The 20,104-nt window shown below is 65.0% G+C and overlaps 5 protein-coding genes across 5 annotated transcripts; 2 read left to right on the top strand and 3 right to left on the bottom strand.

Moving 5' to 3' along the window:
* Positions 1-675: 675 nt before the first annotated feature.
* Positions 676-1,489, bottom strand: PFL1_01515 (uncharacterized protein; the record flags this gene model as incomplete). Its single annotated transcript, XM_007879017.1, has 3 exons — positions 676-805; positions 919-1,085; positions 1,247-1,489. 3 exons carry the CDS (start codon positions 1,487-1,489, stop codon positions 676-678), a joined length of 540 nt encoding a protein of 179 aa, XP_007877208.1.
* Positions 1,490-2,406: 917 nt separating this feature from the next.
* PFL1_01514 (uncharacterized protein) lies at positions 2,407-4,731 on the bottom strand (the record flags this gene model as incomplete). The annotated part of the gene is made up of 1 exon (XM_007879016.1): positions 2,407-4,731. The coding sequence occupies one exon, from the start codon at positions 4,729-4,731 to the stop codon at positions 2,407-2,409; it is 2,325 nt and encodes a 774-aa protein (XP_007877207.1).
* Positions 4,732-9,543: 4,812 nt separating this feature from the next.
* On the top strand, positions 9,544-10,932 carry PFL1_01513 (uncharacterized protein; the record flags this gene model as incomplete). Its single annotated transcript, XM_007879015.1, has 1 exon — positions 9,544-10,932. The coding sequence occupies one exon, from the start codon at positions 9,544-9,546 to the stop codon at positions 10,930-10,932; it is 1,389 nt and encodes a 462-aa protein (XP_007877206.1).
* Positions 10,933-13,404: 2,472 nt separating this feature from the next.
* Positions 13,405-14,427, top strand: PFL1_01512 (uncharacterized protein; the record flags this gene model as incomplete). Its single annotated transcript, XM_007879014.1, has 1 exon — positions 13,405-14,427. One exon carries the CDS (start codon positions 13,405-13,407, stop codon positions 14,425-14,427), a length of 1,023 nt encoding a protein of 340 aa, XP_007877205.1.
* A 1,143-nt stretch (positions 14,428-15,570) lies between these two features.
* Positions 15,571-19,889, bottom strand: PFL1_01511 (uncharacterized protein; the record flags this gene model as incomplete). The annotated part of the gene is made up of 18 exons (XM_007879013.1): positions 15,571-15,807; positions 15,938-16,097; positions 16,211-16,607; positions 16,706-16,719; positions 16,804-16,876; positions 16,956-17,163; positions 17,238-17,360; positions 17,431-17,538; positions 17,621-17,670; positions 17,759-17,790; positions 17,887-17,942; positions 18,109-18,216; positions 18,308-18,360; positions 18,438-18,615; positions 18,704-18,759; positions 18,987-19,073; positions 19,171-19,455; positions 19,538-19,889. The coding sequence occupies 18 exons, from the start codon at positions 19,887-19,889 to the stop codon at positions 15,571-15,573; spliced, it is 2,577 nt and encodes an 858-aa protein (XP_007877204.1).
* Between the last annotated feature and the right edge of the window lie 215 nt (positions 19,890-20,104).

Below are 20,104 nucleotides of genomic sequence, written 5' to 3'. Positions count from 1 at the left end.
CGATGCCAACCAACGGCTGTTCAGCTTCGCGACCGGCTGCCTCGCACCGTGAGCAGAGCACTAGTGCCGCGAAAGCTCGTGGGCCCCCGGGCGAGCTTCCTCTGCGCCCGAGCGGGCCACCATCCGCTGCACACCGAGCCTCGACGAGAGCGTGATCTCTGTTCGTAAGACTGCAGTCGTGTCAGAGCCCAAAGGCCACTTTTCGTCCAAGGACCTGCGGCGTCCGATGGCACTCGTGACTCGCGCCATCAGCTTGACATGCCGTCACGTACTTGCCCTTGCTCAAGACATGATTGCGACTCGTGGGCCACCATCCTCCCTCGAGAGCGATGGCCGGAGCTGGCGGCGCAGCGAATCAGCAGGAGCGCCACCGGCACGTGCGTCGCGCATCGCCGACGTCCAGGAACACGCCGCAAGACCATCACGTACTTGGCCGCTACAGAACCTCCCACCTCTGATTGCGAGGTAGAGGGAGAGGTATGGTGCGGCTGGCGCCATCGTAGCCGTCCGCGCCCGCGCCGGCGGGAAGGAAGATCGAACATCAGGGTGTCGGACGGGCGGGCGCGCTTCTGATTGGCCGTCACGATGGGGACTGACGAAGCTCGGGCGCAGTACAGAGGAGATGGCGCGCGCCTCGCCGAGCGGCTGTAGAGCAAGCCGAGGCGCCGGCCATCCTCACTTGCAGTGCAGGTCGGCCTTCTCGTCAAAATGACAGTCTGCCGTGTACCGGAGGGCGAGATTGACGTACCCGCCATCGTTGTACGTCCAAAAATCGTTGGGACCGCCCATGTAGAAGCAGGTGTACCTGTGTGGCGTGCCATGCCGTGCAACGTTGGCAGCAAGCGGCGAGATGACGAAGCGGTCAGGAACCGCGGCCAAGCTTCGCGGGAGCGGGCGCGGCAGCGGAGCGAGACTCACGTGAAGTCGTCGCCGGTGCTGCACCTGAACTTGATGATGGAACTCTGCCACACGAGGTCAGGGTGCGAGAAGCCAAAGTCGCCGTGGTAGCAGACGGCGGCCTTTGCGCCTCTTGGCATCGTCTTGGCCATCTCGTACACCGAGGCCTTTGTAAACTCCTTTCTGCCCTAAGATGGCGCGGGGAACCGGGGGACGGAAGGGCCGATAGGAGGGCGTGCACGGTCGAAGAAAGAGGAGCAGGATCAGTGGATGCCTGTCCCTATCCTGCTATCGAGCTGACCCATCCTCATCGAGCAACAACGACGCCCGCCAATCGCGCACGACTCACGCTGTTCCAGGTAGCTTGCGGGCTGACTGAATCGGCAGCTGCCCGGACGGCGGCCACGATGGTGGCGGAACACGTCTCGCCCTGTTTGCAGTCGGCGTACCACTCGTTGTCGCGCCAGATCTGTCGTCGCTCGGGCTTGGCGTGCGCACGCCGAGGCGTCGCCGCCTCCGACGCGTCCGGAGCGCCGACCAGGATCAGACCCAGGCTGAGCGCGACGCCGATGTTGAGGACGTCGAACTTCATCTTGGTCTATGGCCGGTATTGCAAGCTGGGGACGTGGTGCTGCCTGCTGCGGTGGATTGAAGGTGGGGAGATGGCAAGGCGGGAGTGTTGGCTTGTCATGAGGCTGGGAGGGTGCGATAGACGGGCCTTATATCCCCATCGTGGCCCGTCGAGAATCCTGCAGAGAGAGAGAGATCGCTGCTCACATCCACCAAGGTCGTACAGGCTCACCTTGCGGCTACAGCATCGACAGTGTCACCGAGCTCGTTATCCTGGCAGGTCCCGAGGCATGGCAAACGAGGTTGTCGCGCGCCAGCCAGGTGAGGACGTGGCGGCGACCAGCCAAGCTTGGCGTGCGCCCAGTGGGACCGAGCCCCACCTCGTTCCGACGAGCAACGCGCCCGCAACGCCTCATTCGGGGCAGCGAGGCGGGCGTCGACCCCGCCCACATCCTACCGTCCTCGCCTTTCTCGGTCGCAAGGCGTGGGGGCCATGCAGGGCACAAAGGGCGTTGAATCGAAAGGCGGTAGGGAGGTGACTCCACTCGAGCCAGGCAGGTCAGGTTGGATAAGAAGCGAGAAGGGCGACGTCCTCCAATCCATCGAGCCGCCCCTTGTCGTCACCACCGCCCACACACCCTCAAATGAGGATGTGGGTGGGTTCCGACAAGGAGGGCCCGCAGGACGAGGACCGTCGCGGTTGGAATTTCCCCATTGTTCCAAGGACCGAAGCCGATGACACTGCTACGAGAGGGTGGGTATGGCGAGAAGAGCGAGGGGGGAGTGCGGGGGCGAGGAAAGAGTGGACGAGCACATGTATCGCTCTAATTGGAGGGAGTTCGAAAGGGCGAGGGAGAAGGGCCGCGATGGGCGAGAGCGTGGACTCGAGCAGGATCCTCGAAGGCGGAGAGGGGGGGAAGAGGGTGGTCGGCCGAAAATCTACTGCTGAGGGTTGAGGAGCTGGCTGAGCTGGCCGCCGGTGCCCGAGTTGTTCGAGAGCTGCGGGCCGCCCGAGGTGAACGACTTGCCGTCGCCGGTGACGAAGCCGCCGTTGTTCTGGAAGTCGGCCGAGTTGCCGCCGACGGCGTTGGCGGCGCCGTTCTGGCCCTGGAAGATGCCGCGGCGGTCGACCTTGGCGGTGCGGCTGACCTGGACGCGGTCGTGGCTGAACTCGCGCAGCGTGACGAGGTGGTCGCGGTCGTGGGTGAACTCGTGCGTCACCTCGACGCCGCGGCGCGCCTGGCCGACGTTGTTGGACTGCGTCTCCTTGTTGGCCTGGCCCGACTTCTGGCTGTTGGCCTGGTTGCTCTCCGACTTCTGCGACACGGAGCCGGCCTTGGCGCTGGTGTCAATCACCTGGGGCGCGTACTTGAACTCGGGCTCGTGGGTCCAGAACCACTTGCGGTCGGCGTCGACGTCGACGACGTTGACGTCGCCGGCCTTGGCGTCGCTCGAGGCGGCCTGGGTCGTCGACTGGCTGGAGCCCTGCGAGGTGCCCTGGACCTCGCGGCGCCAGTAAGGCGCGTAGGCGGCGTTGTTCTGCTGCGTCGACGAGAGGCCCTGGGTGCCGCTCTGCGAGCCCTGCTGCTCCGAGGCGGACCCCTGCTGAACGGCACCGCCCTGGGCGGCCGTCTTGACGTAGACGGGGCCGTTGGCGCCGGCGACAAAGGCGTTGCCACCGGAGGCGGCGGCCGAGCCGTACTGGCCGGTGCCCTGGCCGATGCCCTGGCCCTGGCCCTGGACGGCGCGGCGGAAGTAGGGGCGGGCGGCAAAGTTGTTCTGGGCCGAGTAGCTGGCATCCTGGGTGGCCGACTGGCCGGCGGCCTGCTTGCTGCCAGAGGTCTGTCCGACGTAGCCGCCGCGGGCGCTGCCGTCGAGGGCGACGGGGCCGTTGGCGCCGACGACGTAGGCGTTGCCGCCGCGAGCGTTGGAGTCGGCGAACTGCTGAGTGCCCTGGCCGACGCCCTGGCCCTGGCCCTGGACGTCGCGGCCGAGGAGCTGCTCGAGCGACTGGCTGATGCTCCCTCCCTGGCCGTTGTTGGTGGCGCCCTGGGCACCGCCGGTGGTGACGCTGTTGCCGTAGCCCGAGACGACGGGTCGGTTGGACTGGAACTGCGACGAGTAGCCGCCCTGGCCGTTGGCGCTGGCGCCCTGGGCACCGTAGGCACCGGGAGCACCGCCCGAGGGAGCGCCGCCGCCGAAGAAGCCGCCGAGCTGACGCTTCTGGGCGCCGAGCTTCTGGAGGAGCTCCTGGCCGACGTTGCCGCCCTTGGCGCTGTTCTCGGCACCCTGGGCACCGCCGGAAGTGAGCGAGTTGCCGGCACCGCTCAGGACGGGGCGGTTCGACTGACCCTGCTTGCTGAGGCCGCCAAAGGCGTCGGCGCTACCGAACTGACCGCCCTGGGCGAATCCACCGCCGGGGCCAGCGGGGGCGCCACCGCCAGCAGCGGGAGCACCGCCGGCGAAGCCGAGCATCGTGCCGAGGCCGCGCGAGGTGAGCTGCTGGAGAAGCTTCTGGGTGATCTGGCCACCCTGGCCGTTGTTCTGCGAGCCCTGCTGACCGCCCGTGGTGATCGAGTTGCCGGCACCGCTGACGACGGGGACGTTGGACTGGCCCTGGGCCGACTGGCCGCCGAAGCCGTCGGCCGAGGCACCCTGCTTGCCGGCGGCAAAGAGGCGCTTCTGGATGAGCTGCTCGAGCGACTGGGTGATGGTGCCGCCGATGCCGTTGTTCTCGGCGCCCTGAGCGCCGCCGGTGGTGATCGAGTTGCCGGCGCCGCTGACGACAGGGTGGTTGGACTGGCCCTGGTGCGAGGCGCCGCCCTGGCCGTTGGCCGAGGCGCCCTGGGAGCCGAAGGCGGCACCGCCGGGGCCGCCGCGCTTGGCGACGTAGGCGTTCTGGAGGCCGGCCTGGACGCCGACGTCGGGCTTGTTGACAATCTTGGTGCTGTCGATGTCGATGTCGTTCTTGCGCTGGTCAACGTCGACGTCGATGTTCTTCTCGCGGTGGTCGACGTCGACGTCGAACTTCTTCGAGTTGTCGACGTCGATGTCAAACTTCTTGGACTGGTCGACGTCGAAGCGGTTGGAGCTGTAGGCGTTCTGCTTGTTGTTCTGGTCGACGTTGGACGTCTGGATCGAGGGCGAGTTGGACGTCTGGTTCGTGGCCTGGGTGTTGACCTGTCCGATGGGCGCCGCGGCGGCGAGGTTGGCGGTGGCGACCGACGCAACGACGAAGGCGGTGAAGGAGCCGGAGAACTTCATTTTGTGAGTGTGAAGGTGAGGGGGAGGATGGGGGTTGAAGGGCTTGGAGGGTTCGTGCGGGGTTTGGCCGTAAAGGAATTAGAAGGGACGGGGAAAGATTAAAGACAGACGAGGGGCTAGTAGTGCGTGGAGAAGGGGGTGGGAGGGGTTGGTGGGGACAGGGGAGGTGGATGCGTGTATGAGGAGGAGAAGAGGCGAGACGAGGAGGGGTTGAAAGGCAAGAGAGAGAGAGAGAGAGGGCTGATGAGGGAAAGAAGATGGTTGAGGATACGCTCGCGGCGGACGCCTTTATACACCGTGGACGAGGTCTTGTCGGCGGCCTACGCTGTCATCGGCTGCTCGGCCGCGGGAGGGGCGGGACTGTCAGACCAGAGACTCCGCTACGGTGTTTCGGGTGCTGGTGCTGGTGCTGGTGCTGTTACTGCCGCCGCTGCTGCTGCTGCTGCTGCTGCTGCTGCTGCTGCTGCTGCTGCTGCTGCTGCTGCTGCTGCTGCTGCTGCTGCTGGTGCTGTTACTGCCGCTGCTGCTTCTGCGACGGACTGTAAGATGCTTCCACGACCATGGCGTACTGTGACAGCCAAGTCCGACCGGCTGGCAGGCACGGTGCGTGGACCCAGCGGACGGGAGACGGCACGGCTGGCTCGAGGACGCGCGGAAGGAGGGGGCGAGCAGGCAGGTCCAGACGTGCAGCCATGGGGGCATGATGCGAAGCATGGGGCGGAGTAAGGAGTGGAGAGGTTGTTTTGACAGCTGCGAGTGGCGTCAAGCTTTCGGTGTCTGCCAGGAGAGAGGCAGCGTACCACTAGGCCGTCCAGCAGGGCTAGGGTCGACCCGGAACCCCAGGCTAGGCTGGGCCACTGTAACATGGGCCGCAGGCAAAGTGCGTTCCGCGGATCAGAGGGGCCGGCTAAACGACGCCTGGGGCATGGTGGCCGTCGCCGGGTCATACCCATGCGGTAGCAGCCCAGTGGCCCGAGGACGGGCAGACAGGCAGGCAGGCAGGCGGGCGGGCGTGCCTGCAACGCATCGGTAATCGACGAGGGACAGGCGGGTGGCTTGTCGTAGCCTGTCACGCCTCCGGCGGCCGTCTTCGTTTACACAGAACAGCGGATCGAAGCGTTGGAAGCTGCCGAGGTGGAACGGACGTCAGAAAAGGTAGAGCGTGTAACACTAGCATCCAAGGCAGGTTGGGCGATGCTCTCGTCGAAGGCTTGCGTGCGAGCATCCTGGCCGAGGGCTGGGATCACGTCGAGCTGGCGGGCGTGTTTTGGGCCGCTTCCTGCGACGAAGACGACGGCGACAGCGACTAGGCCAGGGCCGCCGTTGCGAGAGAGGGCTACGCTGTGGTCACCCTAGGCCTTGCCGTGGCCCCGGCCTATTGCTAGAGTGTGGCTCGAGCGATGGACGTTGCATCGGGTAACGGGTGCCAGGGGCGCCGAGCAGGTGAGGTGTTGGGATCGACGGGGCACTTGTCGAGGGGCGAGCAAGGATGCGAACATGGACCATGCCCGCAGTGGTGTGCGATGGTGCCATGGCCAGCAGAGGAAGACGAAAGAGGCAGCAGGCAGACTAGTCCGTCGTGGTTGTGGTGGTGGTGGTGGCTCGTTTGGCTGGGGAGAGCGAGGGCAAGGGGCGAAAGCGCTGTGCGTGCCTGGCGCCAGAGTGCCGTGCGCTGTGCTGCTGCGCTGCGTGGGCACCCCTGCCTCGCCTCGCCTCGCATCGCCTCGCCTGGGCCACCCAGGTTGCTGCTGCTGCTGCTTGGCTGGGCTCTCGAAGCTTTTTTGGCGTTGGCCGGCGTGCCTTCGCTCGTCAAGCCCTTCTTGCTTCTTTGAGCTGGCAGAGGACCCGGGCCCGATTTTCCAAGCGGCAGGCAGGCAGGCAGGCAGGCAGCAGGCAAAGCGCGCGCCGGACCCTGCCTCGCTCGCCTCGCCTGGCTGGCAGGCAGAGTGGTGCCAGCCTGCTTGGGATCATGCCCGCGGGGCTCCCTCTGGCCCACCGACCACTAACTACTACCTCTCTCTTGACCATCACAACGACAACACCCTCCATCCTCGTCTGCCTGTCACAGGCCATGCACATCGCACCATCACACGCTGCATCAAAGCGTCGCTGCGACGCATGGGGCTCGGTCTGCCAGGCCCGCCGCCTCGGAATGTGCCCTTGCCCGACGGCATCACCCGTCGCCTGCCAGCACGGATGTAGCCCGTCAGTCGGGGTCTCACCGGCCGGGCCAGGCCGGGCGTGGGTGGGTGACAGGCCGGGCGCCACACGCAGTCGACTCCGCTTCCTTGGACAGCCTGTCCGTGGAAGCCTGCCACCGAAACCGCTCCACACTCTGTCAGGCTTCTGCTTCCATCGCTGACTGTTGACGTGCATCGCCGCTGCGTATGGCAGCCCACACCACAGATAGCACAGCGGTAACACAGCAGTCCAGCTAGGGCGGTAGCAGCCGCAGCGGGATCTTCTCCGGCCCAATTGCGGCCGGCCAGACGATGGCAGGCCAGGCCAGGCCAGGGCAGGCCGGTGGGCACAGACGCGCGCTTCGATCTCACGTCGGATTCCTCGGCGGCATTGTCCGCTGTTGACAGACTCGAGCATGGCCTGGCATCTTCACTCGATCAGCTCGAGAGGCAGCGCGCTGGACGCATCCCTCAGGCTGGCCGGGTGATCCGCAGGTGAGGGCTAGTGCGCAATGGCTTGGCTCGGAGCCGCTCCGAAGCGCCGTCGGTCGCGACTGCCGCTCGTTTTGCGAGGTTAAACTCGCCAGAGTCGCTGCAAGGTCGTGCACCTCTCCCGTGCAGACTGGCTCGGGTCAGTAGTTGTCGTCAGAGACGAGGAGGCGACTCGACAGGCAAGGGGCCAAAAGAGACGAGCAGGCCCAGATCACGCTGCGCGCGCTGCAGACGAGGGGGAGGGGGAACAGGGCAACCCCCTGCCGTAGAGCATCGACGCACTGGGCTGGCTCTCTTCCAATCCAGGGGGTAACTACCATCAACATCCCTCCTCCGGCGCTGAGCATGAGCAGACTCTGCCCGACTCTTCGGGCCCAGCCGTGGCCCTGACTTGGCTCCAAGACAGAACCCTCTGCGGAGGGCTGGTCCGACCTCGACCAAAGATGCCCGGTCGACTGCCGGCCGCGCGTTGTCCGAGGCTGGCTCGTCGACAGCAGGATGCCCACCTGCCTGTCCGGCAAAGTCGCAGCGCAACCTATGGTCCATGGTCAACGGATCGTCGTCGCCTCGCAACGAGCAGGACGTCGGCACCGGTCGCAAAGGCCGGCAGACGATTGGGTTAGGGCGCCGAACACCGTCGACGAAGGGACCACGTTGGGTCGTGAAACGAGGGGCGAGACGGGCGATCACGTAGACGCTAGGCCAGGACGGGTCAGCCGACGAGGATGGATGCTGCCCGCCTGCCCGTGGGTTGCGCCATTTCAGTCGGAGCGAGACGGGCTGCCTGTCTGCCAGCTGTCAAGGGCGCCTCGGCAATGGATGCCGCCCCGCCCGTCGTCCGTCAGACGTGTCTCTGGCGTGTGCCCGTCAAGCCTGGCAGGCCAAGCTTGTCTCTGCAAGCTCTAACCGTCCCGCGCTTGGATGCCCTTGCTGAACGGCGCGATGCGTGCCCGACGTACCATGGCAGCCCGCGCTTCCTGCACCGATGATCATCTACGCACGACGTTCCCGCGGAAACCAGCTGCTTAAGCTTGCTCCATTGTTCGACGCCTTCTTCGACGGCCTCTTCGCAGAAGTGTTGTTGTTGACGTCGTCGTCGTCGTCGTCTTCTTCGTCGCCGACGCCGCCGCCGTCCAGGGCGCTGGTCGATGTTGTCTGACCGTCCGCCCATCGGCCCCTGACCCTTCTCAATCTTCTGTCCCACGCACTCGATCCAGCCGTCGCGCTCGAGAGTGCCCGCTCGCCGCGGTACTCTGTTACGACTCGACGTCCCGGCGCCATCTTGGCAGGCATGCTTGCTTGCTTACTTGAACCGCCGCTCGCACCATCCTCCTCTCCGTCGCGTCGGGTCGGACACCGGTGTCGCTGTTCGCCGTCCGGCCAAGAACGCCAGCCATGATCCATCACTGGCGCGCTTGTCGTCGGCACTCGTCACTGACAGACCGAGAGTCACGCGGGACCAGACCTCAGTCAGCGAGCGAGCGGGCGGGCGGGCGGGCAGAGTGGCCCTGTGGGTCGGACACAACATCGACGTCGACAGCTGAGGCCCGTCGAACGGACGTCCCCCCGGCCGACAGCTGTCCCGTGCCGTCCTTGGCGCCGATGGTTGTACGTCTGATCACTGCTGTCCCGGCTCCGCCCCCTCGAGTGCGGCCGCCTTGTTTTGACAGCTGCGTCTGTCTTGGATGCGCGCCCTTGCCTCCTTGTTCGCTGTCGCTGCCGACGTCCGCCCTTGCTTGACATCCTTCCTCCTCGCAGCCTCCCTGCTCCTTGCCCTTCGTCATCCACCCTGCCCCCTTGCCTCCCCTCCCCCTTCCCTACCCTCCCCCCCTCCCTCCTCCTCTGCCATTGTACACGCTCCCTCGCTGCCACACTCCTTTGTACACACTCTCGTTTAGCGACCGAACCCCGGACCTCCTTCTTCTTTCGTCTTGTCCTCCACCGCCTCGACGACCCCCTCGCCCCTCCCTCCCTCATTGTCCCTCAAGCGCCTGCTGCTGATCCCATCTCGCCGCCTTCAAGCAGCCCTCTCAAGGCCGTCACCACCACGACCTCACCTCTACGCCGCCGCCACCACCACCACCACCACCACCACCACCACCACCACCCACCCACCAACACCGACACCGACACCACTACCATGAGAGGGCCGCGATCCAGCTTCCTCGGCCTCACCACGCTCGTGGCCATCGCCCTGACCAGCCAAGCGAGCCCCTCGACGGCAACAGCGGCGACCTCGCGCTTCCACCCGCGGCAGCTCGGCAGCGCACCGCTCGTCGTCTTCGGAGACTACCAGAACGGCAACAACAACCAGCTCGGCAGCGACAACTCGCAGTCGTCGTGGTCAAAGTCCAACGTCAGCGGCAACGGCAACTCGCTCACCCAGGGCTCCGCCGGCGTGTCGCAGTCCCAGTCCGGCACGGGCAACTATGCTCCGCCGCAAGGCGTCGAGCAGCACGTATCGCAGCAGGCACAGCAGGATGGGGCGTCTTCGCAGCAGGTCAACCAGCAAGTCAGCCAGCAGGCCGACCAGGGACCGCCACCGCCAGGGCCTCAGTCGCAAGCTCCGCTCTCCGACGGCATCCCGAACCTGGCAGCGCAGCCGGCGTCGGCCAACGGCGCTCACTCCGCCTCCGGGTCCGCCAAACAGGATGTCCACCAAGAGGCTGTCCAGAACGCCGACGGGGGCAGTGGCGAGCAGAAGGTCGAGCAGTCGGCGCAACAACAGTCCAACGGCGGGCCAGCAAGCCAGAACGTCGAGCAGGTGGCCAAACAGGAGTCGCACCAGGAGGGCCAACCACGGAAGCTCGGCATGCTTCGGAAAGGGTTCAGCCAGACTGTCGGGCAGATCGCGCAGCAGAACCGTGGCGGCAACAGCAAACCGTCCGGCGAGCAGGCCGTCAGCCAAGATGCCTCTCAAACGGCCCCTGCCGTCCCTGCCTCTCCATCACCCGCCACAGCGAAGCAGAACGTCGATCAAAGCGTCTCGCAACAGGGCGCAGGCGGGCAGCAAGATGCCAAGCAGTCGAGCGTAGAGCACGCCGACGGACCAGGCTCCGCAAACCAGCAAGTCAGCCAGCATGTTGAGCAGGACGGCGGTAGCAGCCAGAACGCGCAACAGACGGCCGAGCAGACTGCAGTCCAGAACGGAGGCGGAGACATCAACCAGTTCGCCAGCCAACAGACGACGCAGACATCCGGCGGCGTCGGCGGCGGCGCCCCTGGTCCTTCATCGCAGTCGGTGCAGCAGCAAGTGAGCCAGGCGGCCGGGGGCGATGCGAACGTGCCGTCGGCGGATCAGCAGGCGATGCAGCAGGCTTTCCAGGCCGCTGCCCCTGGCGCCGCCCTGCCACCGCCGTCGAAGTCGCCGCCGCCGCCGTCCATGAACCAGATGGTCAGCCAGCAAGCACTTCAGGATGGCGCCTCGCCCACGGGCCAGACGGTCAACCAGCAGGCGACACAGCAGCAGCGAAGGCGACACCTCGAGCTCAGCGCTTCCGCGTCGCGCTTCCGTCTGGTCAGAGTCTAGGTAACGGCGGTACACCGACCTGCTTGCTCCCGCCTTACGTTTGTCTGTTGGCCCTACTGCAAGGAGGTCCCCTTGCTTCTACGGTCAGGTACACGCGCGCTCGCCCGTGCTCTGCACCTGACCGAAGGCCGGCTTGCGGTAGAGTCTAGTCTATCTACCCCTTGCTTGCGCCCTCCCCTCGTCCTTGATCTGGTCCCCTCACATGGCCTCCCCCCCGCGCCTCTGACCCTTTGTTCCTTGCTTTGTAACGGGCTACCTGCTCGCGGGCCACCGGCCACCTCCATTCACTGTCTTTGACGTCGAACAGTCGTACTTAGAACCCTCTCTTGATACCCTATCCACACTCTCTAGCTGCTCTGTCGCCCCCGCGCCCGCCTTCTATCGCGCACTCTCGTCCGGCCTCTTGTGCCATGTAACACCTTATCTCGCCTCGGCCGGCTTCGATCGAGCATTCACTCTGGTCGAGGGAGCCTGTTGGTTGGACCCGACGTCGATTCGCACCCAGCCCCGCGCTCTGCCAAACGAGGTTAGGAGAGGTTGAAACGGGATCGGTCCCAAAAGGCCTGTCTAATTCAGTGTGAAAAGCCGCAGACTCGAGGGCCGTCGGACGCTATTCGATAGGGCACCCCGTTGAATGGATAGAGCGGGGAGGTATCGTTCTACCCTCTCTCGCCCTGGCCTGCTTCACAGGGGTATGGTACGGTAGGGGAGGCATCATGTCACCGCCCTCGTCAAGGCAGGCGGCCGCAACGGGGCGGGGCGGGGCGGGATCGGAGACCGGAGCGGGGCCTCGCCTCGCCTCGCCTCGCCTCGCCTCGGCCCCCTGACGGCCCTGTCTGCAGATGCCTAGCTGTATCTGTGGTGCACAAGTCGGGTCTAACCTGATACGTCGGGTCGGACAGTTCTAAACGAGCGCCCTGTACTGTATGTAGTGTACGGCCGGTACGGTGGACCACGTCGGCGCGTCGGCGGGGAGAATTAGAGTTGGAGTGCAGCCTGCATGGCATGCATGCCGGCCCCGCTGATCCCCCCCGCCGCCTGCCTGTACCAGGAAGTGAAGCTGAGCGCACGGCGATGCGGGGGAGGGGACGGGGGGGAGTTCATGCGCACCTTTGACAGGCTTCGATGCGACGCGGCGAACACCCTCAAGCCCGAGCGAGGAAGGCCACCCAGGTTTTCGAGCGACTCCAAACGTGGCCTGTCCGACTGGTTCGATACCTCACTCCCTCCGCCCTGTGCGCAGCGCTGTCCATCGAAGAGCGTACCATTGTAGCTGCGGTTCCAATGCACCGCCGTGCCCATGGAAGACTACGACTTGAAGATCGACTGGCTGGCTGTCTCGCTTCCTGTCGCCGTCCAATTTAAGCATCTTCCGTTCCTCGAGGCTCGTCTAGAACGCGGGCAGAGAGACCGCGCGCCGCGCCGCGGTCGACGCTCATCACGCCTTCCCTCGCGCTCCCTTCCATCGTTCGTGTGGTACGTCCGAGCTACTCAGTCATCCTTCTAGACGCTAGAGACCATGATCGACCAACCGACCAACGTCGAGGCACTTGGTACCGAGACGGTCACGCCAAGCCACGCCACTTGTCCTAGTTTGCCTTCCAGTGTGGCGTCCGTGGATCAGCACCATCATGCTTCACCACGACAACCTCTCCTCGCGCCATCACGCCACCGCACCGCATCGCATCGCATCGTATCGTACCTCGCGCGCTCGTACATGGAAGGGCCCAGGGCACCGAGGTTTAGCCGGCTTTGCACGTCGCCCCTTTTCCGCTTGCCCGTTTTGCGGGTGGGTGGGTTCTTGAATATTCCTGCACGCCACGCCGCATCTGGAACGATGCGATAACTCATCCATCCCCCTCCCTCGTTCACTTCCTGCCTAGCACGGGGTCCAGCTGTCAAGCAAGGGTCGGCACGGCAGGAGACTGCTTCTACAGCGGCGCGCTTGTTGTGGCTTGTCTTGGGTATCGTCCCAGCCTCAAGTTTAGAACCCGGTCCGTTCTTGATCCCATCGTTCGGTGAGGGAATACGTAGGCCGGGGCGTTCACAAGGCCTGCAGAGGCTGCGGGTGTCGAATGCGAGGGCGGTGACAGGAGAAGCGAAGCTTGCATCCCGCCGCTCAAGGTTTCCGTCGAAGCGCTCCACTATTGTCCTGTCACATGGTGAAGGCGACGAGGACGACGGGGAGAAGGGACGAGACATGCCCAGAGCAGAGCTCTCGAAGCGGGCTCTCTCAGGTCACGTTTTCCCGTCACGTCTCGAAGCCGTCGAGGGGTCCGTCTGTCCGACCAAAGGAAGCAACCCGCCGGCCGTCTCTCGATGTCCTTGATCTGTTCCACCACCTCCCTGTTCCCGCCTTGTTCCATCGTCTTGATTCCCCTTTCTCTCCTCCTCATCATCAACACCACACCCCCCTCCCCTCCCTCCCTCTGATCCCCGCGTCACCACCACCGCGTCACCAACAACAGCATCATGAAGCTCAGCACCTCGTTCGTCCTCCTCTCGGTCTTCGTCTCGACGGCCCTCTCGGCGCCGCTGGTTCAGCAGGTGGGCTCGGCGCTCGGCGCCGGCGGCACCTCTTCGCAGGTGCAGGACAACGACTACAGCCAGGTGCAGCCCGGCAACTCTGTCCAGAACGGCGGCGGCGCCTCGGCCTCCAACGAGGGAACGGCGGGTACCGTCAGCCAGTTTGCGCCTTCAAGCAGCGGCGGCTGGACGAAGAGGGACACTTTCCCCGTCCCCCACCACGTCGAGCAGATCGGACTCGTTCACACCGAGGACGAGCTTCAGGCCATCGCGAAGAGGCTCGTCGGTCCCTTGGCGGGCGCTACCAAGGGGCTCCCCGTTCCCCTCGCGGGCCGTGACAGCTCGCCGTCGCAGGGCGTTGCCAAGAGGCTCGTCGGTCCCTTGGCGGGCGCTACCAAGGGCCTCCCCGTTCCCCTGGCGGGCCGTGACAGCCCGCCGTCGCAAGATGTTGCCAAGAGGCTCGTCGGTCCCGCGGGAAGTCTCACGGGCCTCGGTGCCGCCCGTTTCGCAGAACCCCAGAGCGTTTCCAAGAGGCTCGTCGGCTCTCAGGGCGGCAGCGCGCAGGGCTACGGCGGTTCCTCGACGGCGGTGCAGGACAACGACTACAGCGACGTCGCGCCGGGCAACTCGGTGCAGAACGGCGGTGGCGCGGCGGCCTCGAACGTCGGGACGGGTGGGAGCGTGGAGCAGTTCGGGCCGTCGAGCTTTGGGTACGGCAAGAGGGACGAGGTGCACCTGTCGCCCGAGGAGCACGAGCTGATCGACGCCGTCATCCGCGAGTACTTCCGCCGCGACCTCGACAGGCGCACGCGGTACCAGGGTGGCAGCGTCGAGGGACACGGTGGCTCCGCCCACACGGCCCAGGATAACGATGTCAGCCAAGTCGCCCCCGGTAACCAGGTCAGCGTCGGCGGGAGCCAGACGGCCGACCTGAGCGGAATCGCCGGCGGTCTCCTCCAGCAGCAGTAGTGAGCCTGCACTCGCTGCCCCGCACCGCCGCCTCTGTTCGCTCTTCGACTGGTCGTGATCCCCCGAAATCGGCCTAGCATACCCAGCTTCGACGTCCAACCCCAGCCCGCTCCTTGATCCTTCCCCGCACCCTATCCCCCCCCCGTCGCTCCTTGCACCCTCTCCTGCTTCGAACAGCTCTCCGCGTCTCTGTAATGCCTTGTCGTTCGATGTCCTTGTTGTTTGTGTCGAGAAGCGTGCCATTCCGAGCTGGGGCAGTGAATGGTGGACAAGCCGTCGGTGGCCGTCGAGGTGGGTGATGGACGGTGCGAGCCAGGCCAGGCCCAGCCTGGCCAGCCTGAACCCTGCCTGCAGCGCCCTGTCGAAAAAACACGCGCCAAAATCCGAGCGAAAAAAAGGCGGCCGCGGTGGTCGAGGCTCGTCACCCAGGGTTGCCCCTGTATTCAGCCTCCCTGCCGGCCTTGAAAGCACCGCCGTGTTTGTATTCGAATGGCCCGCTCGCGAATCTAGTCCCCACCGCCATTGAATTCGACCCAACGGATCGGGGCTGCAACCTTCCTTTAATCCAACTTGGGGCCTTCAAATTCAACTCGTCTCGAATTCAACCCTGACCGTGCTGCGCCACCAGCCTCTGCCCACCTTTCGACGTCCCAGCTGCGAAAGCTCAGCGCAGCGCCCACGACAACCGACTACTGTGTACTCACCACCTGCCGTCCTGGTCGTCGTCGACGAGAGCTCGCCATGCTCGTCCAACCTCGTTCGTCCACCGTCGACACCGAGGGAGGCTGACCCGTGTCGGCCGTGTGAGGCAGCGATGCATTTCGCGCCAGCCTCCATTCCAAGACGCAAGGGGCTCTTTGTTTCCTCTGCGACCAGGCTACCTGTAGACGACCATGCATGGCATCCACACCCGACCGAGACGAGCGCATGGTATGGCCAGGCAGAGCGTGGCAAGCTCAAGCTCTGCCAGCCTCGCTGCAAGGCCTCTGCAGAAGCTCCGCCGTACCAGCCTGGCCCGCCCCAGCAGATGTATGAACCTTCGGAGCCGTCAATGGACCGACCCTGCATCGAGTTGGCCTCCTTGCTCCGTCGTTGCCCGCCATCCTCCACCACCGCGTCTACGTCCTCGCGCCCTCTTGGCAGCTACAGGCCCCCGACATCCAGCTCGCCCTCCTCCTCCATGGCCGCATCCAGGCCTGCTCGCTGGCCAGCCGACGATGAGCTACTGCCAGGGTGGGTCCCCTCGCTCGCCGACTGCTCGGAAAATGTCGAGGCGATCTGGTCCACAAACTCGTGCTGGAGGTCGGCGAGGTAGGCACCCAGCTCCGCTTCGCTCGCCTCGTCGCGGGAGCTGGCAATGTGCCGCAGGTGCGCAATCAGCTGTCCCTCCGGATGTGTCCCAAAGCAGACGAGCAGGGCAACCCATGTGACGTCCCAGATCAGCCATCAAGAGGCCGTCGTTGCGACCCTCGCTCTCAATGCCAACCTTGCGGGCAGCCCGCAGACTCACCTCGTGCACGAGCCGCCTCCTGGTCGCCAGGTTCTGCTGCATGAGGTGTCCTTCGGCCTGCTTTCTTCGCAGCTCGATGCTTCGAGCCATCTCGTATGCTCTTTCGAGCATGCCCGGGGGAAGGTTGGCCAGCTTGGCCAGCTCCAGGCCATAGTGCTCCCTGCAGGACAGCGCACCGGTCGAGATTGTCCGAAAGAGGGCAGATGGCTGCGAAGCGTCAGTGACAAGCGCGTGACACCAACCCCCCTGCTCGACACCGTCCCCGGCACGTACTCCTCGCAGTATCCCAGCTGGAGCTTGTGGTGGAAGACCATCTTGAACGGCTCCGAGGGCTCGGCCACGCTCGGGCCCAGCGTGACGCGGAAGTGGACCATGCTGACGCCGGGATGTGGGCTCAGCGTCGAGGTCAGCTCGAGGAAGTGGGTGGCGAGGTAGGCAAACGACCTGCGGCGGATCAGCTCCTCGCTGACGGCCTGGGCGATGGCGATGCCCTCGTCGGGCGACGTGCCGCGTCCCAGCTCGTCGAGGATGACCAGGCTTCGAGGCGACGCGAGCGAGAGGGCAAACGCCGTCGCGCGCATCTCGTTGGCAAAAGTGCTCAGGTTCTGCTCGGTGTCCTCGTTGTTCGAGAGGCGGCTCAAGATGGCGTCCGGGACAAAGAAGCTCGCGTCTGGCGGCGGCGAGGTCGTCGAAAGCAGGAACGCGAGGGATGAGCAGCGCGAGCAACGCGATACACCCAAGATCGCGCGAGGAAGCGATTACACGCACACTGTGCCGGCACGCTGCGGTTGGGCGAGGCAGCCGGAGACAAGATCAGCCCTCGCTGGGGGTGCAACCTCGCTCGACGAGGGCGAGGGCAAACTCACAAGCTGCCGATCATCGCCATCACCACGAGGAGCGCGATCTGTCGCAGGTACGTGCTCTTGCCGCTCATGTTGGCTGAGGTCAAGGCGAGTGCACATCATCAGCTGAGCATTGCAGCCCGCGCACAGGAGGCGGCATCAGGCTCGAGACTCACGTCCGGTGACGAGGCAGAAGCCTCCCTCTTCCGGGATGAAGACGTCGTTCGGCACCAGCTCCTTGCGCTGTTTGACCCTGTCCAGGATCGGGTGACGCGCGCTCTGGAGCGCCAAGGTGCCCGTGATCTCGGGACGCTGGTAGTTCTGCGCGGCGGCGACATGGGCGAAGCCGGCCACCATGTCAAGCAGCGCGAGCGCTTCGGAAACCTGAAGTCAGGATGAAGGGAAAAGATCTGGATCAGAGCCTGGCCCCGTCGCTCGACGATCGCGGAAAGGTTAACATGGCTTGCCTTGTAGAGGCCGGCGACGTTGGACACGATCTCAATCCGCAGCTCCTCGATCGCTCGCTCCGACATCAAGTACACCTCGTTGAGCGAGTCCATCAAGCGAGCGTTGAGCTTTTTCTGCGCGGACGGGACAAGAGTCAGCAGTACGGCCACCTGCAACAGCGTTTCGGGGCTCGCTGACGCTCACCAGGTCCAGGGTCAGCATTGTCACCGTACGTCCCGTCTTACCCTTGACGACGTTGGTGAAGATGCTGGGTAGGTGCCGGATGCGGCTCGAGTCCAACCGTGTCTCGAGCTACAAAGGCCGGGGGCGTCAATGAGGGGTCCTCGCCAGACGCGCAAGGCCGCCCGCAAGGACCAAGAGCCCGAAGTCTCACGCAGAAGCCTTCGGCAAACATCTTGATGCTCAGCGGAAGGTTGTACTCCTCTGCGAGGGACCCTCGAATGAGGATGTGGTCAGGCTTGCGGTCCTCCTCCGCGATACGGGCCAAGCAGCTACCACGGGAGCGACCTACGTCGGTACTTTTCGCTCAGCTCCGTGATGTCGCTGATAGGTACGCCAGGCGACGCTGCTCACATCAGCGCTCGCACTAGGCCATCACCCGGCTGCGAGGCGATGCGATGCGCTGCTCGTTCGACTTACTTCATGTTCTCTCGATACGTCTCCCGCGCGACATCGAGCAGGGGACTCCTTTCCGCCTGCGAGCTCAAAGCGTGGTGGGATCAGATGGGCGGCGATCTGTGAACCCGTTGTACTCGACGCGGAGACTGGAGAAACCTCACCTTGACGGCATACTGGTTCCACACAGCGAATTCACCCAATCAGCAGGCGGGATCGTCACCGAGGACCACACTGGCGACTCACGACCCTGGCGTTGCGCGATCCGAGGCCTCCCTTGGAATGCACAATCTGCTCATTGATTGTCGCATCGATGGCCTGTTCGACGGCGTCGAGATGGTCCGAGGCTAGAAACTGCGGGCGCAACGAGACCAATTCGTCCATCAGCTCATCGATGCTGGAGCGAAGGACACCGTCAGCGCCGATCACGGCTCAGGCTGCGTACCTCGGCGATGGTGACCAGCAGGTTGCTGCTGCTGCCTTCCAGGGCGGCCCGTGCTGTTGCCGTCGTCGCCGCTTCAGCGACCGCCGCTCTCTCGATCGCAGATAAAGCTCGGCGATCCCCGCTTGCTCACCCGGTCGGAGCGTGCGGATGAGCGTCCGCAGGCTCAGCATCTGGGCGATCTTGGTCTCTGTCCGCTTGGGGAAGAGCGTCTTCTTCTCGGTCGCCACGAGCTGGTGGATGACCTTGTCCAGATCGACTCTGGCTTCCTTGAGCGGCCGCATGCTCTCCTTGATGGCGTAGAACCTCTCCTGGAAAGCGCGAAATGGAGCGGTGCGGCGAGCGAGGGTTGGTTCCTCGATTGCGCCTTGGTCCACTTGCGATGGCGAGAGGACGCACCTCTGACTGTGTACACTCTTCCACGGCGTCGTACCTCGCCTCAATCGTGTCCTTGTCTGCTGACGCACGGGGTTGGCGACTGGAGTCAGTGATGCCCTCGGGGCGGCGCATGGGATCGATTTCGTGCAGCGTCTCACCCGTCAGCGGCTGAAGGATGTTCATGCGCAGCAGCCTCTGCCCCATGGGAGTCACACAATGGTCGAGCAGCCCTATAAACCCGATGATGCGGGGAAGCTTCGTCAGCCTCCGGGGCATGGGCGCGCCCGCCTGGCGAGGGACGTACCATATAGGCAGAGCTTGGACTGGCGGTCGATGAGGTTGTTGACCAGCTCAAGATCGCGCGCAGTGTTGCTGCTGATCAGGACGGTGCCTGAAAGGGCGACGAGGCCAAGGGAGGCGTTAGAGACGTGGGAGGAGATGCCCTCTGGCCCTTTCCCGCGGATTTGGTCGAGACGAGCCGCACTCACCGTCGGGCACGACGTACTGGATGCGAAGGGAGCGGGGGCTGAAGACCCGGTTCGTGACCGACTCGATGTACTCGAACAGCGCGCAGGCCGCCGAGAGGCCGTAGTACCGCGTGGAGATGGCTTCGAGGACGGCGGCCCTGGTCGTTGCGGCGGCGTTGATCTCGGAGGACAGGTTGCTCCTGCTCGCTCCCACTCCGGTGCCGGAATCTCTGGCCACTGAGCCGGGTGGCGACACGAAGCCCTGTCCGGTGTCGTCGACGAGCAGCTTGTCGAGATATCGGGCACCTGTTCGTCACGGCGGCGATCGCCCGACGCTACGTCAGGACCTGCACCGCGCGACCGTGAGGCCTCGACGCTGCCAGCTCACCTTCTTCGTGGTTCCAGTGCCTGCGTGGCAGCGGCGTCACGCTGAGCTCGAAAATGTCCTCGAGGCACTTGACGAGCACCGACTCCTCCGTGGCGACAGGGTCAGCAGCTCGAACGGGATCGGCGCTGCGGGTCGCCTTGGAGCCCTTTCTCAGCGGCGTCCGCACGGCGCTCTCTGGGACGAGGATGGCCGAGGGCGGGTGCAGCGAAAGGTGGTGGATGGCCTTGACGTAGGTCTGGGTGTCGGCGAACTGGGTGAGGATGCAGCGGCCCGTGTCCTTTTCCATGGCGGCAATCCCGACCTCTCTGCCAACGCCGCGATGCTCGAGGACCGCGCAGATGTAGGAGCCCATCGAGCCGTCGGCCGTCGTAGTGCGATGGTGGTGATAGCTCGAGGCCGTAAAGGGTCGTGCTGTTGAGCCACGATCGGGCTCGGTCCTCGTCTGCGCCGGACCGCTGGCTGACCTCCGTACCTGGTTTGCGCCATCCGCGCTGGCGACAGAGCCATCAGGCCCCGACGCCAGGTCCGACCAGCTGACGCTGCCCGTGCTCGTCCCCGGCACCGAAC

Source organism: Pseudozyma flocculosa (genome assembly GCF_000417875.1).
Source record: "Pseudozyma flocculosa PF-1 unplaced genomic scaffold scaffold00003, whole genome shotgun sequence".
In the NCBI taxonomy this organism is placed as follows: domain Eukaryota; kingdom Fungi; phylum Basidiomycota; class Ustilaginomycetes; order Ustilaginales; family Ustilaginaceae; genus Pseudozyma; species Pseudozyma flocculosa.
Note: the sequence above shows the minus strand (reverse complement) of the source record. Positions and strands in the feature narration are given on the sequence as shown.